The sequence below is a fragment of the Loxodonta africana genome, chromosome 15 (genome assembly GCF_030014295.1).
Source record: "Loxodonta africana isolate mLoxAfr1 chromosome 15, mLoxAfr1.hap2, whole genome shotgun sequence".
NCBI classification, from domain to species: Eukaryota; Metazoa; Chordata; class Mammalia; order Proboscidea; family Elephantidae; genus Loxodonta; species Loxodonta africana.
This window is the reverse complement of record NC_087356.1, coordinates 63,171,581-63,189,781: the sequence shown is the minus strand read 5'-3', so window position 1 is coordinate 63,189,781 and position 18,201 is coordinate 63,171,581. Positions and strand designations below refer to the sequence as shown.

Sequence of the window (18,201 nt, the reverse complement as noted above, 5' to 3'; positions counted from 1 at the left end):
TAGCCATACATGGCTAGCAACTACCATATTGGATAGTGCAGCTGCCAATTATCTAGAACCACAGAGTTCTCCATCAGACCTCTAATATCCAAGGTAACCCTTGAAATGAGACTCCAAATTCTGTCTCTTTTAGTCTTGAAATAATTTGACACTTCCACCCAGCATCTTTACATCCGTTAAAATTATATATCTCTCCCCTGGAAGTTCTATTCACTAGACTGTGTCCCCAGAGCTCCACACACCAAGTCAGTGAGCACCACGCTTGCTTCTATATGCAACTTAACATACTTCAGACTCACACACTACAAAATTCATCACACACTTCTCTTGTCATTTTGCCAAGACCAACGCAACCAAATTTTTCACCTCCTACTTTCTTGCAAAATGTGACATATTAAAATTATTTTTGAAGAGTTACATGAAATCGCTGTGAATATATTCATAATTTAAATGTGCTAGATCAACTAACATTTGAAACAAAATCTTCTAAGAAAATTTCACATGAAGAGGGAAAAAAAAGTGTATTAAGATTCAAAAGCCCGGATTCCAGTCTCAGTTCTGGCACCAGGTAGTTTTTTTCTTTGTTTATTTTGTATGCTCTTGCACAACATACAAATATTTTTAAGTCCCCAGAGTATGAAGCTTTATATGAGGGAGCTGAACTCTTGGATCCCCTTTCTCAGTTACTAAGATTTTTTCAAGAAAATCTTACTCTGCCCAAGGTTCTCTTCAGGGCAAACTTGACATCCTTATTCCTCAGGCTATAGATTAATGGATTGAACATGGGTACAACAATAGTATAAAATAAGGAAGAAACTTTCCCTTGGTCAAGGGGTAAAATAGAAGGTGGTTTGAGGTACATGAAAGCTCCTGACCCAAAAAAAAGGGAAACTGCAATTATGTGGGAGCTGCAGGTACTGAAGGCTTTGGACCTTCCCTCTGTGGAGCTAATGTGGAGAATGCTGGAAAGAATTAAACCATAGGAGATAAAAATTGTGGTAACGGGCACACCAATGCCAATAGTCACAACAATAAAGACCACCAGCAAATTTAAGTAAGAGCTGTTGCAAGAGAGCTCAAGGAGGGGAAGGATGTCACACATATAATGATTGACAAGGTTGTTGGCACAAAAGGTCAGAAACATTATATTTCCTATATGGGCCATGGCCCCCAAAATTCCCATTCCATAGACACCTAACAAAAGGAATAAACAGACCTGGGGAGACATGGTGACTATGTACAGCAGTGGTTTACAGATGGCGACATAGCGGTCATATGCCATCGCTGACAGGATGAAGGATTCAGAAAAGACAAAGAAACAGAAGAAAAAACATTGAGTTATACACCCTACATATGAGATGATGTTTTTCTCTGAGACAAAATTAATCAGCATTTTGGGGATGATGGCAGTAGAGAAACTAAAATCTATGAAGGACAAGTTGAAGAGGAAAAAGTACATGGGAATATGAAGGTGAGAATTCAACCCAATCAGGGTAATCAAGCCCAGGTTCCCCACCACGGTGACCACATAGAAACCTAAAAACAGGAAGAAAAGGGGCATGTGGAGTCCTGGGTGGTCCGTTAAACCCGCAAGGATAAACTCTGTCACAAAGGAGGCATTCTCGATAGCCATTGTCCTCTTGGAAATTCTGTGAGGGAAAAAGAAAAGAGCCTGTGAGAAAAAGAAAGGCACAAAAAATCACCATTCACCACCCAATTCCCCATTTTTGAGAATGGCATCTGAACAATTAGAGTTTGAACTTCCAGAGGAAAGCATTTCCTTGTACCTGCATACCTGTCTTAACAGGCCTCAAGTACCTTTAATTATCCTAGTAACTGAGGGTGAATTTTTGCTCCAGCGTGAGGGCTAGTATGGCTGAGAAGAGGAGCCTGAAAGTTGAGTTGGGATGACCTTCCTACCTATATAGTGGCCCTCTTCTGTATTCTCCCCATCCTCTCTAAACCTTGCTCAAGTTTATAAAGCCTAAGGACCTTCTCTGGAGTGATTCTCAGGGGATAGAAGCCATTTGACCTGCCCATACTTTCCACCTTAGGATCAGTGCTGGCCAAAGAAGAAAGATGAGGTTATGCTTCGCTCAAGTGGCTCACAGCCTGTGGTGTTAATAATAATGGATGTTAAAGAAAAAAAGAAAATCAAAGAAAAGAAAACGAAATGAAGGAAGGAAGGGAAATGAAAAAAACAAAAACATTTACTGAGAATTAACTATGGGATAGGCACTGCTCTAAATGCTGTGTGGTATTGTCATTATCCCCATTTTACAGATGAGGAAAATGGACCTAAGAATTTTTCACAAAGTCTTAGTGCTACTTAGATTCAGAGGTGAGCTCAGGTGGTCTGGCTCCCATGGTTTGAGCTCTTAACCAGTCTGCTACAGAACAGGCCAGGTCAGGAAGGCACTCACTCTCCTTCAGCTGGGAGCCAAAGTGCTGTCCTCTACTGGCTTTCTTCCATCTCTTTTACGTAGATTCAAATGGTGAAAAGAAGGTGAGAGCTCTGTGCTCAGACCACTCTGCTTCTGATTCTATTTTGAGGATCCAAACCTCGAGTTTATCTTGGCTCTCTTTCTGAGCTAAAGAACATGATCTCTGACTGTGGCTTTACCCTGAGGCTCCTGTCCAGCTTCCAGGGATGAAACAGCACCCTTTCCTAACACCTGTGCATAACAGGGGACTGAAGAGTTTTATTCTGGATTAGAAATCTCAGAGACTCATTACAGAGGCTCCCTTGGAACCACTGCCCCAGAGACTACCTGCCCTAAGGAAGAAGAAATATTTGTTTAATTCTTGATAATGCTTGACTTGGCTTTAGGGGCCTATTCTTTCATTCAGGCTACATCTTTTCAGCACAATTAAGAGCAAGGCATTGTGGGGGAGAAAAACAATTCTTGCTACCATGTATTGAGCACTTACCGAACACTGTATCTGACACAGCACCCTCATACTGACACCAAAGATTCAACAGCAATTTGCAAATTTTACCTTATTTCTTCCAACAACTTTATAAATTAGACCTATTAATCTCTATTTTAAAAGTGAAGAAACTAATAAACTCCAAAATCTGAGTCAAGCTCTTGTCTGTTCAATTCCAGACTCCACAGGAGAAAGGGACCTTGCTGAGCTTTTCAAGAATCGTAAGGTACTTAATATAGGTGACTGACTGTACCCAATCTAGTCTCCAGATATCAGCCCTAAAAAAAAAAAAAAAAAAAAAACGCTTGCCATCAAGTCAATTCTGACTCATAGTGACCCCATAGGTCAAAGTAGAACTGCCCATAGAATTTCCAAGGAGCTCCTGGTGGACTCGAACTGCCAAACTTTTTGTTAGCTGCTATAGCTCTTAACCACTATGCCACCAGGGTTTCCAGTATCAGTCCTGGCTACTCTAAACCCCACACATTGTCAAAATAGTTCTCAGAAAGGTATCTCATTCACTTAAGAACTAATAAAGTTTTGTGTGGCTGCTTGCACTCTATACCTGTTACCAGGGGTTTTTACATATTAAGGATCACAGATTTCATAGTCAAGAAATGAATCTGTATTTGTAAAAATGTAAGTTTGGTGTGCCAATGGGTAATGGCAAAAGTCCTCTTAGAGAAGTTACAAAATCATAACACAAAGACCAAAGTCCATCTCTTTTGCAGGCAAGTCAACTAATACCACTTCACAGAGGCCTGTGTATGTTTATGAGTATTTGTGAATATATTAATAAGGATTTTCTCACCCTCCACTTTGGAATATATCTAGCTACATCTCAGCAATGATGATGCCTCATCTCTATTTACACTTGGAATTTTCCATGTACCAGATGGATTCTAATGAATCTCAACCCCTGTTCTCGACCCCACTGCACAAAAGTTACAAATGGAAAAAAAAAATCATTTTCACAAAATTAAAATAAGCCACGTAAGTCCTTGAGACCCAAAGGCAAGAAAGACATTGGGAGTCCTCTAGGAGTTTTAAGGGGATCTTGTCTGTTGTTTCAGAGGCAGTTGCTATGGCAACTTCCTTTCTAATGCATTTAACCAGGGCTTTTTCTCTAAAGCCATCTTCCTGATAACTTGGTCACTACAAGAAGAGAAAAAACAAATTAACAAAAAAACCTATTTTGACCTTTTTTCTACTTGAACAGCCCTGTTGTCTTCCAAAAACTTGAATCGCTCAAAAATGGCTCCTTTTATTTTTAATGTAAACTGTATATTATACATTTATCATTACATGTAACATACATGTAACATAAAAAAACATACATGGCATGTGAAAATACACATACAATAAAATATCTTTGCGTATATGTCTCAGGCATGTGCATTAGCTCTCAGACTCCTGGTAGATCATTGAGTTGCACAAGTATGACCCCAAGTGCTCTGCTCATCACTATACATCATAGGATTCCCAGCTTCAATAAAAAGCCCATATAAGGATGAAGAGAAAAGAAGGTGGCTGAAAGGCTTTCATGTGAAATAGACTTCATTAGCTCCTGAGAAAGTAAATGAAATTAAGTTCATTGTTCAGCAGTCATGTGGGTCTACATTACAGTTCATTTTCATAAGTATGTTTGGCATATTAATAAGTGAGCTACAGGGATACAACAAACATGGTTTGTGCCAGAAAGGGTTTTACAGTCTAAAAGAGGCATCTCCTATACATTCTCTCCTTATTTCTAAGCCTTCATACTTACCATGGTTTAGTTCTTAACCTTCTGCACTTTCGCTACTTCCTTAAATGCTTGATGACCTCGTTTGTTTCGTGGCTTCAACAACCTCACTATGTGAGTGGCTCCCAGTGTTGTGTCTTGAGTTCTCAATTCTCTGCTAAGTTTCTTTCCGTGTTTCCAAACTCTTTTATGGATATTTCAAAAAGCTATCTTTTGGTCATCCCTGAACTCATCAGATATAAATATGAAGACATTTTCCTTTCCCCTTAAGTAGATGTTTTCCCAACCTCTCCATTTATTTATTGGGATGTATCCAATGGTAGGTGTCCCTGGGTAATGCAAACAGTTAACACACTCATCTGCTAACCGAAAAGGTAGAGGTTCAAGTCCCCCTAGAAGCATCTTGAAAGAAAGGCCTGGTGATCTACTTTAAAAAAAGCAGCCATTGAAAACCTATGGAGCACAGTTCTACTCTGACTACGTGGGGTTGCCATGAGTGAGAGTCAACTCCACGCAACTGGTATCCAATGGTGAGGAAGTAGAAGGTAAAATTCATAAAGTCATTGTAAGTCCTGATTTTTCAGGATAGTTTCAATTTATGTCTACTCTCCCAGCAAAATTATTAATAGTTCACCCTTTTACTGTAAAATATATTTTATTTGAATGACAGGATTTAGAGCATAAACTTTGGAATCTGGCAGACCTCAGCACAAATCCTGATTCAGTGTGATCTTGGGAAATTTTTTTAACTTCTCTATGAGTTTTAAATTCTTTATCTTAAAATGAGGGAAATAATCACAACTCAAAGGGCTGTTTTTGTTTTTATTTCTTCACAATATGTCAACATTCTCTTTAATTGCATTCTGGTTGTTCTATTTTCAGTGCTCTAGCTTCTCCACCCCCTTATCTCCTCATCTTTGCTTTAGAGTAACTGTTGGCTTTTTGGTCTCATATAGATGGTTTTTTGTGAGAGCACCATATTCACAGATGCTATCCTCTATTTTGTGCACCAATCTGTTATTTCACTAAAAGGCGACCTCAGGGGAGAGTTTTGGTACAAGGCTTAGAGAGTATCTCAGTGTGATAGTTTCAGAGAGTCTTCCAGTCTCAACTGATTCAGTAAATCTGGACTTTTTAAGAATTTGAGTTCTGTTCCACATTTTTCTCCCATTCTATCAGGGTCTATCTATTGCGGCCCTGATCAGAACAATTGGTAATGGTAGCTGGGCACAATCGAGTTCTTCTGGGCTCAGGGTAGATGAAGACTTGGCTCATGTAGGCTATTAGCCCTGTAGACTAGTTTCTTCTCTGAGACTTTGGTTTCCTTCTTTCTCTTTTGCTGCTGATCAGTAGAGATCAATAGTTGTATCTTATGGATGCTCACAAGCTTTTAAGGCCCCAGATGCTACTTACCTCACTAGGATGCAAAACATGAACTTTGTGAACTATTGTATGTCAACTGATTGAGTTGTCCTATGAGACTAAGCTCCTAAGCCTTCAAACCCAGAAAACCGACCTCACAAGGTGCTTGGTTTTGCTTGAGAAGTATCTGTAACTGAGTCTTCTAGAAAAATATATGCTTGCACACACATATCTGTATGTACACATATATATAGATACTTCTATCTGTGCGCACATACATACACATCCCTACTCATACATACATGCCTACACACATATATATGTGACCATACACTCATTTTTTGGTTATTGTTGGTGTTGCTGCCATATTATATATTTCAAATTCTTTAGCACAAACATCCTTTTCTCTTGTGCACTTCTTAATGGCAGCATTTACTTTGGTCAAGCTGTGCTCATTACACTCATATTCTGTGCTACTTTTCCCACCATCAAAAATAACAATCTATAGAGTGATTCCCTCTCCCCTCACCCCCATCCCTGGTAACTGCAAGTGAACTTTGGTCTCTGTATATATATCAATGTGGATATATATAAAAGTGGATCATACGGTATTTGTCCTTATGTGATTGACTAATTTCACTTAGCATTATGTCCTCCAGAGCCAACCATGATATACATTCTATTGTATATGTGTAGTATTCTATTGTATACGTGTACCACATGTTGCTTATCCATTCATCTGCTGAAGGGCACTTAGGCTGTTTTCAATTTTTTTCTATCGTGAATAATGCTGCAATAAGTATAGGTGTACATACATCTGTCCCTGTCTATTTTTTTAGGTCTGTAGGGTATATGACTCAACGGCACTAGGGTTAGGGTATATACCTAAGGAGCCCTGGTGATGCAGTGGTTAAAGTGATGGACTGTTAACCAAAAGGTAGGAGTTCAAAACAACCAGTGGTTCTGTAAGAGAAAGATGTGGCAATCTGCTTCTGTAGAGATTACAGCCTTGGAAACCCCAGGGGCCGCTATGAGTTGGAATTGACTCGATGGCAGTGGGTTGGGTTTTTTTTGGTAGGGTATATACCTAGGAGTGGGATTGACGGATCATAAGGTATTTCTATTTCTAGTTTCAAATGGCTGTTTGAATGAACAAACTATGTACCTTCTGTAAAAAAGAAGACACAAAAAGTGGAAGCTGTTGTTGTTGGTATCTCCTTGGATACAAATGGTGTCAGAATAGGCTGGAACAGGAAGAGGCTGAGGCAGGGAAATCAATGAAAATGCATTACAGAAGTAATAAAAACACATATTATGTGTACCATATATTACGATATTGTGATGAAATGCAAAACAGGATCTAGTGTCTCCAATGGTTTGAGAAGGGTATAGAGGAAGAGGCACAAATCAAATTTCACTAAGATTCCAATCCTAATAAAACAGGATGTTGTTGTAGTAGTTGCCATCAAGTTGATTCCAACTCATGGCCTGTGTGCAGAGTAGAACTGCCCTCCATTAGGTTTTCAAGGCCATGACCTTTTGGAATCAGATTGCCAGACCTGTCTTCCAAGGAACCTCTGGGTGGGTTCAAAGTGCCAACATTTTGGTTAGTGGTTGAATATTTAACAATTTGTGCCACCCAGGAACTCCAAAACAGGAGTAAAGTAACAGAAATGGAGAAATAACAAGAGGACAGGATAAAGAGCTGAATTTTAGACATGATCATGAAATGCTGGCAGAGCATCCAAATACCAAAGATCAGAAAAAAGTAGAAAATTGAAGATCAGAACTTGGATGAAAAAGGATTAAGATAAAAATTGGGGAATCACCTGAACAGAGTTCTCACAGAAAAATAGAGAATTGCTTCAAGAAGGAACGATTAAAGGCAGGAATAGTCAAGGTTAAGAGTTAAACTTTTCAAAAATACCTTTAAATAGATAACAGAAGAAGGAAATTGAGCAGTTGATCAGTGGAAATGTCAAAAAAAAAAATACAAGTGTAACAACTGAGAGCAAGAATTAGAGACAAATAATCTTGTAACTAAATCCCCATTCTACTCATTTCCTGGGTGAACCTGAGTAAGTTACTTAACCTAAATAAGACTCAGTGCCCTCATCTGAAAAACAGGGAAAATAATACCAAACTTGCAGTAAGGATTAAATTATATCCCAGTAAATATTTGTTTCCCACCAACCATTTCACAGGAGAAAGATTTAGCAGTCCGCTCCCATAAAGATTACAGCCTTGAAAACTCTGTGGGCCATTCTACTCTGTCCTATAGGATTGCTATGAGTCAGAATCAACTCTCAACAGCAATGGGTTGGGGTTTTTTGTTTTTTAAATATTTTTGGTACGTATTTGTTGAATTCATGACATGTCTCAGAAGCCAAAAGAGTGAGAGGTAAATAATGTTACCAAGGGTTCAACGAGAAAAAGAACTGAAAAAGACCTTGAACTAAATAATTTCTCTTGTACTCCTGTTCAGTTATTTTTCCATATCACTCTTCATGTGCTCAGTCTAATGCAACCTTATACTATTCATTGATTATTCAAGACTATATTTCACAAGCCCCAACTAGATTTAAAGCTCCTTCAAGGAAAATGGTAAATCCTATAGCTTTAGGGTACACTGCACACTCACTATCAGAGTGGTGAATACATTATAGATGCTCCTCAAGAACTTGCTGAATGCAATGGACTTGCATATAACTATGTTGTGATCGTTAGGTGCCATCCATCCAGTTCTGACTCATAGGAACCCTATAGGTCAGAGTAGAACTGCCCCATAGGGTTTCCAAGGAGCAGCTGGTGAATATTAGCTGCAGAACTTTCAGTTAGCCGCTGAGCTTTTAACAACTACATCACCAGGGCTCCTGCATGTAACTATAGTGCAATAAAAATCCAAATTGCAAAACCATAATTCCAGAGTTCTTTTTTTTTTTCTATGTGAAAGAATTCACCAGAGGTTCTGATAAGCAGGCATTTGGTGATCCTATTTCTTTCCTAACAAAGAAAAGTAATAGGAGCTACACATAATTAGGTGTACTGAAACTAAGTTTGAGGTCTTTAATATGCTAATATTGATGTTGAAAAGGCAATGATGCCAGTAGATTTCTGTCTATCAAGGTCAAGGTGTTTGTAGAAGAAACCTTCCCTTTTCTTTTAGATGCCGGCAAAGGAAAGTTACCAAGTGGCTGAAATAGCTGCAAAGATTTTAGTTAGAGAGCTGCCCAGAAACTTAAAGTTCTACAAAATGGAATTCTTTTTCCTAAGACACTTACACTCAAGAAAATTTGTACTAATTAACAGAGCAAAGTATACCAGCACAAATACTACAAAATCTATAATTTACATCTATGAGTAGGAATTGACTCGACAGCAGAGGGTTTGGTTTTTGGGGGTTGTAAAGGGTGTAAAACAAATCAAGACTGTGCTAGAAAGTATAATATAAACCAAAAAACTCATTGCCATTGAGTCAACTCCAACAAATAGTGTCCCTCTAGGACAGAGGGGAACAGCCCCATAGGGTTCCCAAGGAGCGGTTAGTGGACAAAACTACTGACTTTTTGGTTAGCAGCCTTAGCTCTAACAACTGTATAAGTGGAGTTAATCAGAACAAACCTAAAATAACTTCAAGTGTCATTTAATGGGGACTTGAAGGACTCGAAGCACTTACGATGAAGATCAAAGACTACAGCCTTCAGTGTGGATTACACCTCAACATAAAGAAAACAAAAATCCTTACAACTGGACCAATAAGCAATATCATGATAAACAGAGAAAATACTGAAGTTGGCAAGGATTTCATTTTACTTGGATCCGCAATCAATGGCCATGGAAGCAGCAGTCAAGAAATCAAACGATGTATTGCATGGGGGCAAATCTGCTGCACAAAAACTCTTTAAAGTGTTAAAAACAAAGATGTCATTTCAAGGACTAAGGTGCACCTGACTCAAGTCATGGTATTTTCAATGGCCTCATATGCATGTGAAAGCTGGACAATGAATAAGGAAGACCGAATAAGAATTGACGCTCTTGAATTATGGTGTTGGCAAAGAATATTGAATATATATTCTTTGCCAACACCAGCTGTCTCGGAAGAAGTACAACCAGAATGCTCCTTAGAAGTGAGGATGGTGAGATTTCATCTCATGTACTTTGGACATGTTATCAGGAGGGACCTGTCCCTGGAGAAGGACATCATGTTTGGTAAAGTAGATGGTCAGCAAAAGAGAGGAAGACCTTCAATGTGATGGATTGACACAATGGCTGCAATGATGGGCTCAAGCATAGAAAAAATTGTGAGGATGGCACAGGACTGGGTAGTGTTTTGTTCTGCTGTGCATAGAATCATTATGAGTCGGAACTGACTCAGCAGCACCTAATAACGACAATAACATGATTCAATGGAAGGGAGAGATGTAGTTTGATAAGCAGGAGCAGGCAGATTATTCTAAATATAACAGGGACATCTTAACAGACTAATTAAAATAAAATAGTCATAATATGTGCAAAGAAATGTACAGAAAGCAATGCAGAAAGATTTTCTTCTTGTATAAAGCCTCCTCTATAATCCTAATTGTAGGATTGAAGAGACTGTCTATAATTGATAATGGCATCTTATGGAAAGTAAAGCTATACACCCTCTCTGTGATGTGTTCTGATATTTTACAAAGCTTCCCCTCAGGAATTTTATTTTGGAGGCTAGCTTAAATCAAGAGGCAATGCAGTACCCCGGAAAGAGCCTAGGTTAAGGAGTTAAAGAACTGACTCTGCTATACAATCTTAGATAAGCCACTAAGTTCTCTTTGCCTGGGTACCCCTCTTCTACAAAAGAGGAAAAATAAAACCTGCCTTATCTATAGCTACATATTCTTGAATAGGTCAAACCAGATGTTGTCAAACCCAATGAATACCTTTAGTCCTATTTTATGTAATGCTGTTGACAGCTTCCTCCTTCTTAAAATACTCATTTTTCTTGCATTTCAAGATACATTATCCTTCTAGTCTTCCTCCAAATTCTGGCCACTTTTTCTCAGCCTCCTTCAAGAGCTAAATATCGATATTGCACTAGGTTCCATCCTCTCCTTTCTCTTTGCATCCTGCTTACTTTCCCTGATCCACTCTCAAGTATTAAATTAGTCTGGTGATGACTTCCAGGTCTGTATTTTTAGCCCAGATGTTTATATAAGGACCCAACCAAAAAAAAAAAAAAAAAAAACCATTGCCATCGAGTTGATTCCGACTCATAGCAACCCTATAGGACAGGGTAGAACTGCCCCGTAGAGTTTCCATGGATTCGAACTGCCGATCTTTTGGTTAGCAGCCTTAGCTCTTAACCACTACACCGCCAAGGTTTCCGACAAACACCTAAAATTCGACAAATTGAAAACTGGTATCACTGCTTTCCTTAAAAACTTTCTTCTCTTATACTCCCTATCTCAAGAAATGATGCCATTTTCCCAGCTGCTCAGTTGCCTATATCAACAATGAAGTCAAATTGATTCTAACTTTTGAAGGAGTCAGCACAGTTCTTTAAAAACCAATTCACTGAAATCTAATTTACTAGCAAGCCAATTGAAATCTAATTTACCAAAAACCAATTCACTGAATGCAAAACTTAGTTGTTTCTTTTAACAATTTAGTTTCCACAGTGCTGCATGTTTATTTCAGAAAAATTATAGAATACATATTAACATACAGCAGAAAATAAATCCTTCCATGTTTCCACCACCCATAAATAACTACTGTTAATTCGGGTATATATTGTTCATTTTTTTAATACATACATGTAATTTTCATAACATTATTATTTTTTGACAAAAATCAATCGTATTGTGTATATGGCCTTGAAACATTTCTATAACAACTATATACCATTGGTGTATTTTCACATTAACAAACTGTAACAGAATCATTATTAGTGGCTTCATTATATCCCTTTGATGGGAATACTATAATTCATTATGTCGATTCTTTGACATTTTTATTATGTCCAATTTTCACTATGATAAACACTGCTGAGATGAATGTACATCTTTTCAAACTTAACCATTTATTTTCTTATGATAAATTGCTTAGAAATTGCTGAGTCTGAAGATATCTTCTTTGTTAAGAATATTGCTGAAGTGGTCTCATGAAAAAATTCAATTATACTCCTACTGTCAGTGTATAAGCATACATTTTCCCTCACATCTGTCCTAACAATTTCCAGACAAACAGCCAATTTGATGCTAAAAATGTCATCACTTTATTTGAATTCATGTTCCTTTGAATACAAGCTATGTTGGGCTTCAGGAATTTTTTTCATGTCTCTTGACTTTGCCATTTAGATGTTGTCTTTGAATGTTTAAATCAACTTTATTGAGATATAATTGACATACAATAAAATAAACCAAATTTATATGCACAGTTTGGTGATTTTTTTGTAAATTTATATGATCATGCAATCACCACTTAATCAAGATACATGACATTTTCATTTCCCTAAAAATTCCCTGATGCAATAAATGATCCGCCTACAAAGAGAATATAATGAGTAATATGTTTAACCTATATTTTTTAAAAACCGGCCACTTTCAAAATATAATGGAGAACTAAATCATTATTTTGAACCTGATAAATAAGAAAAAAAACATTTTTAAGACTGTGTTTTTCAGTAATATACTTACTCTGCTGCATATTAGTGAAAATTCTTACTAGTCTACTTTTCTCGTGCCCCTCAATCTCCCATCATATTACCCTGTCAGTCTTCAGCTGCAGCAAGTGATAAATTGAATGTTCCTTACAATGCAGCTATGATAACCAAATTAAAATCAGTTAATGAAAACTAAACAGATTTCTTCTTTAGTAAATTCAGTGAATTTATTTTTTAAGAAATGTACCTAAAGATGAATGACCAATGATGAATAATGGCTATGTTATGATGGCGGTGAGTAATGTCAGTGGTGATGATGATGGCAAAGGTAATAAGGATATTGATGGTAAAAACTGAAGTTGTCATGATAATGATGATGATACCAAAAAAAAAAAGGAAAAACAAATCCATTGCCATCGAGTCGATTCCAACTCATAGTGACCCTGTAGGACAGAGTAAAACTGCCCCATAGGGTTTCCAAAAAGTGCCTGGTGGATTCGAACTGTCAACCTTTTGGTTAGCAGCCATATCTCTTAAACATTATGCCACCAGGATTTTCAATGGTAATGATAGGGATGATGAAACTAAAATATTGCAGTGCTGGCATCAGGCACCAAGCTTCCCAGGTTTCTCTCCCAATAGGAGGAACACCAATACACCTGGGAGGCAGCACACCACTCATAGCGCAGGTATAAACCCAAACTCTAATTGTTCCTTCAGTGAGGACGCCAGTCTCTGGAGTGTCTGCATCCCAAGAGGGGTTCTGCCCATATATAAACAAAACCCAAGACCCGCAATCTTGATAATCCATCTTTCATGACTCTGCTAGATCCTTTGACTGGAAAGAGACATAAACCTGCTATTCTTTTATTTTCTGATATTTATTTCTTGGTTTCTGAAAATCAAATATCCCCTAAAATATATAGGGGACATTGTTCCAGTTTTCCTCAACACAGGTATGCAATTACAGTTTTAAAGCAATTGTATAAGAGAAAAATAGCTTCCTTAATTCTTATTTCTAATGCAGAACTCTGTATATATACTATTTTCAATCAAGTATTTCCCTTCTTAAAGTGCTCTATCCACACTTTAAAAAGGAAATATACTTGTCTATATAATTCTGAGTGCTATGCTGTCATTAGCCACAAGCTTAAGCTTCTGACGGCCTGGTAAAACTAGTGTTAATATTTTTAGTAACCGACTTGAAATTTGTGGATCATGTATAAGTTTGATAGGAGATTATGGTAATAAAACCTAGATTTATGTTGCCCGTAATTTTCTATACAATGGGTTTTCATATTGAGGAGACAGGAATAAACTTTGCTCCCCAATCTATATGTCTCTGCTACTTTTTCTTACTCTTGTGCTGAATGGAAGTAGTGTGAGTGGATATACTTTCTTGGCTCTGAATCTTAACAGGGAAGTATTCTGTTAGCTGTAGATATTTTTCCAGATGAGCTTTATTAGACTGTGGAAATTATCTTCTATTTCTGGTGTGCTGAGAATTTTTCTCATGGGCAGGTGTAGAATTTTGTCAAGTTCTTTTTTCTGCATCTATTGAGTTACTACCCCCCCCTTTTTGGTTTGTAAGTATGATGAATTACACCAGTTAAATTTTGAATTTTAGAACAATCTTGAATTTCTAAGATAAATCTCACTTGCTTATAGTGTATTAGCCTTTTCATATAATTCTGGATTTAATTTGATAATATTAAGAATACTGTGTCTACGTTCATGAGGAATATTGTTCCATAGTTTTCTGTTCTTGTAATATCTTTGTGTGATGTAGATATCAGTCTAAAATAAGTGGAGTTTCCACTTCTAAATTCTAAAAGCATTTCATAGAATTGGTATCGTTCTTTCTTAACTATTTGATAGAATTCAACAGTAAAGCTATTTAAGCATGGAGTTTTCTTTATAAGAAGGTTTTTTAACCATAAGTTCTCTTTCTTTAATATTACTATTAGGTTATTTATTTCTTCTTAACAAGTGAGCTTTAGTAGTTTCCATCTTTCAAGGACTTTGAAATTTGGGATATTCAGTTGGTCATAATTTTCCACTGCAGGCTTACCTCATTTTATTGTGGTTCATTTTATTGCACTTTGCAAATACTGCATTTTTTAATAAATTAAATGCTTGTGGCAACCCTACCTTAAGTAAATCTATCAGCACCATTTTTTCAACAGCATGAGCTCACTTATGTCCCTGTGTCACATTTTGGTAATTGTTTTAATATTTCAAACTTTTTCATTATTATTATATCTGTTATGGTGATCTGTGATCAGTGATCTTGGATGTTACTATTGTACTTGTTTTGAGGTGCCACAAACTGCACCAATATAAGACAGTGAATTTAATTGATAAGTGTTGTGTGTTTTCTGACTGCTCCACCGTCTCTCTCCCTCTCCTCGGGCCTCCCTGTTCCCTGAGACACGACAACATTGAAATTATGCTGGTTAATAACGCTGTAATGGCCTGTAAGTGTTCAAGTGAAAGGAAGAGTATCACATCTTTCACTTAAATCAAAAGCTAGAAATGATTAAGCTTAGTGAGGAAGGAATGTTGAAAGCTGAGATAGGCCAGAGGCTAGGCCTCTCGCACCAAACAGTTAGCCAAGTTGTAAATACAAAGGAAAAGTTCTTGAAGGAAATTAAAAGTGCTACTCGGATAAGCACACAAGTGATAAGAAAGTGAAACAGCCTTATTGCTGATCTGGAGAAAGTTTTAGTGGTCTGGCTAGAAGATCCGATTGAGATCAAGGCCCTAATTCCCTTCGGTTCTGTGAAGGCTGAGAGAGGTGAGGAAGCTGCAGAAGAAAAGTTTGAAGCTAGCAGAGGTTGGTTCACGAGACTTATGGAAAGAAGCCAACTCCATAACACAAAAGTGCAAAGTGAAGCAGCAAGTGCTGATGTAGAAGCTATAGCAAGTTATTCAGAAGATCTAGCTAAGATAACTGATGAAAGTGGCTACACCAAACAACAGATTTTCAGTGTAGATGAAACAGGTGAAAGGAGATGCCATCTAGGACATGCATAGCTAGAGAGAAGCCAATGCCTGGCTTCAAACATCAAAGGACAGGCTGACTCTCTTACTAGGGGCTAATGCAGCTGGTGAGTTGAGTTGAAACCAATGCCCATTTACCGTTCTGAAAATCCGAGAGCCCTTAAGAATTATGCTAAATCTACTCTTCCTGTGCACTGTAAATGGAACAAAGCCTGGATGAGAGCACGTCTGTTTACAACATGGTTTGCCGAACGTTTTAAGGCCACTGTTGAGACCTCCTGTTCAGAAAAAAAGATTCCTTTCAAAATTTAGTGTTCACTGACAATGCACCTGGTTGCCCAAGAGCTCTGATGAAGATGTACAAGGAGATTAATGTTGCTTTCATGCCTGCTAACACAACATCCATGCTGCATCCCATGGATCAAAGAGTAATTTTGACTTTTCAAGTCCTATTATTTAGGAAATACATTTCATCAGGCTGTAACTGCCATAGATAGTGATTCCTCTGATGGATCTGAGCAAAGTAAATTGAAAACCTTCTGGAAAGTATTCACCATTCTAGATACCATTAAGAACATTTGTGATTCATGTAAGGAGGTCAAAATATCAACATTAACAGGAGTTTGGAAGAAGTTGATTCCAATCTTTGTGAGTGACATTGAGGGGTTTAAGACTTCAGTGGAGGAAGTAACTAGATTTAGTGGAGGAAGAGCTAGAATTAGAAGTGGACCGCGAAGATGTGACTGAATTCTGCAATTTCATGATAAAACTTTAATGAATGAGGGGTTGCTTCTTATGGAGGAGCAAAGAAAATGGTTTCTTGAGATAGAATCTACTCTTGGTGAAGATGCTATGAACATTGTTGAAATTACAGCGAAGAATTTATAATATTAGATAAACGTAGTTGATAAATCAGCAGCAGGGTTTGAGAGGATTGACTCCAATTTTGCAAGATGTTTTACTGTGAGTAAAATGCTATCAAACAACCTCACATACTGCAGAGAAATCTTTCATGAAAGGAATAGTCAACTGATACAGCAAACTTCGTTTATTTGAAGAAATTACTACCGCCACCCCAACCTTTAATAACCACCATTTTTTTTTAATCAGTCAGCAGCCATCAACATCAAGGCAAGACCCTCCACCACGAAAAGATTACCGCTCACTGAAGGCTCAGATGATGGTATTTTTTAGCAGTATAGTATTTTTTCAATTAAGGTATGTACATTATTTTTTTAGACATAATGCTATTGCACACTTAATATACTACAGTATAGTGTAAACATAACTTTTATATGCACTGGGACACTAAAATTAGTGTGACTCACTTTACCGTGATACTCACTTTATTGCAGTGGTCTGGAACCGAACCTGCAATATCCCCAACATATGCCTGTGTTACACTTTTAATGTCTCTTTTGTTTTTTTAGGATCTGTAGTGATGCCCACTCTTTCATTTTTTATTTCTCATGTTGGTGATTTTTGTACCTTTCCCTCACTCTCTCCTACTCTCTCTCTCACTAGATAGTATCATTTAGTTGGTATTTTCATAGAACCAACACTGGATTTATTTATTTTTGTACTGTTTATCTCTTTCATATCTCATCGATTTCCATGTTTTTCTTATTTCCTTCATTCTTTTTCTTTTTGTAATTTTTAAAAAAATTTTATTGTGTTTTAGGTGAAAGTTTACAGCAGAAATTAGTTTTTCATTCAAAGTGGGAGGCCTTACTTTACCTGATTTTAGAACCTATTTTACTGCCACAGTAGTCAAAACAGCCTGGTACTGTGTATAAGATCATGTCATCTGCAAATAGAGACACTTTGACTTCTTCCTTGCCGATCTGGATGCCCTTTATTTCTTTATCTACCCTAATTGCTCTGGCTAGGACTTCCAGCACAATGTTGAATAAGGGTGGTGATAAAGGGCATCCTTGCCTGGTTCCTGATCTCAGTGGGAATGTTTTCAGGCTCTCTCCATTTACGGTGATGTTGGCTGTTGGCTTTGTATAAATGCCCTTTATTATGTTGAGGAATTTTCCTTCTATTCCTATTTTGCTGAGAGTTTTTATCATGAATGAGTGTTGAACTTTGTCAAATGCCTTTTCTGCAGCAATCGATAAAATCATGTAATTCTTGTCTTTTATTTATGTGGGTGATTACATTAATTGTTTTTCTAATGCTGAACCATCCCTGCATACCTGGTATGAATCCCACTTGGTCATGGTGAATTATTTTTTTGATATGTTGTTGAATTCTATTGGCTAGAATTTTATTGAAGATTTTTACATTTACATTCATGAGGGATATAGGTCTATATTTTCTATTCTTGTGGTGTCTTTACCTGGTTTTGGTATCAGGGATATGGTGGCTTCATAGAATGAGTTAGGTAGGATTCCGTCCTTTTCTATGCTCTGAAATACCTTTAGTAGTAGTGGTGTTTACTCTTCTCTGAAAGTTTGGTAGAACTCTTCAGTGAAGCCGTCCAGACCAGGGCTTTTTTTTGTTGGGAGTTTTTTGATTA

At 37.4% G+C, this 18,201-nt stretch overlaps 1 protein-coding gene across 1 annotated transcript; it reads right to left on the bottom strand.

Moving 5' to 3' along the window:
- Positions 1-697: 697 nt before the first annotated feature.
- Positions 698-1,943, bottom strand: LOC100676192 (olfactory receptor 8B12-like). Its single transcript, XM_003422594.3, has one exon. The coding sequence runs from the start codon at positions 1,631-1,633 to the stop codon at positions 698-700; it is 936 nt and encodes a 311-aa protein (XP_003422642.2). The 5' UTR covers positions 1,634-1,943.
- Positions 1,944-18,201: the final 16,258 nt, after the last annotated feature.

Bases quoted from the DNA above. Each gene is read 5' to 3' on its own strand.
- LOC100676192 (XM_003422594.3), bottom strand. From the start codon at position 1,633: ATGGCTATCGAGAATGCCTCCTTTGTGACAGAGTTTATCCTTGCGGGT.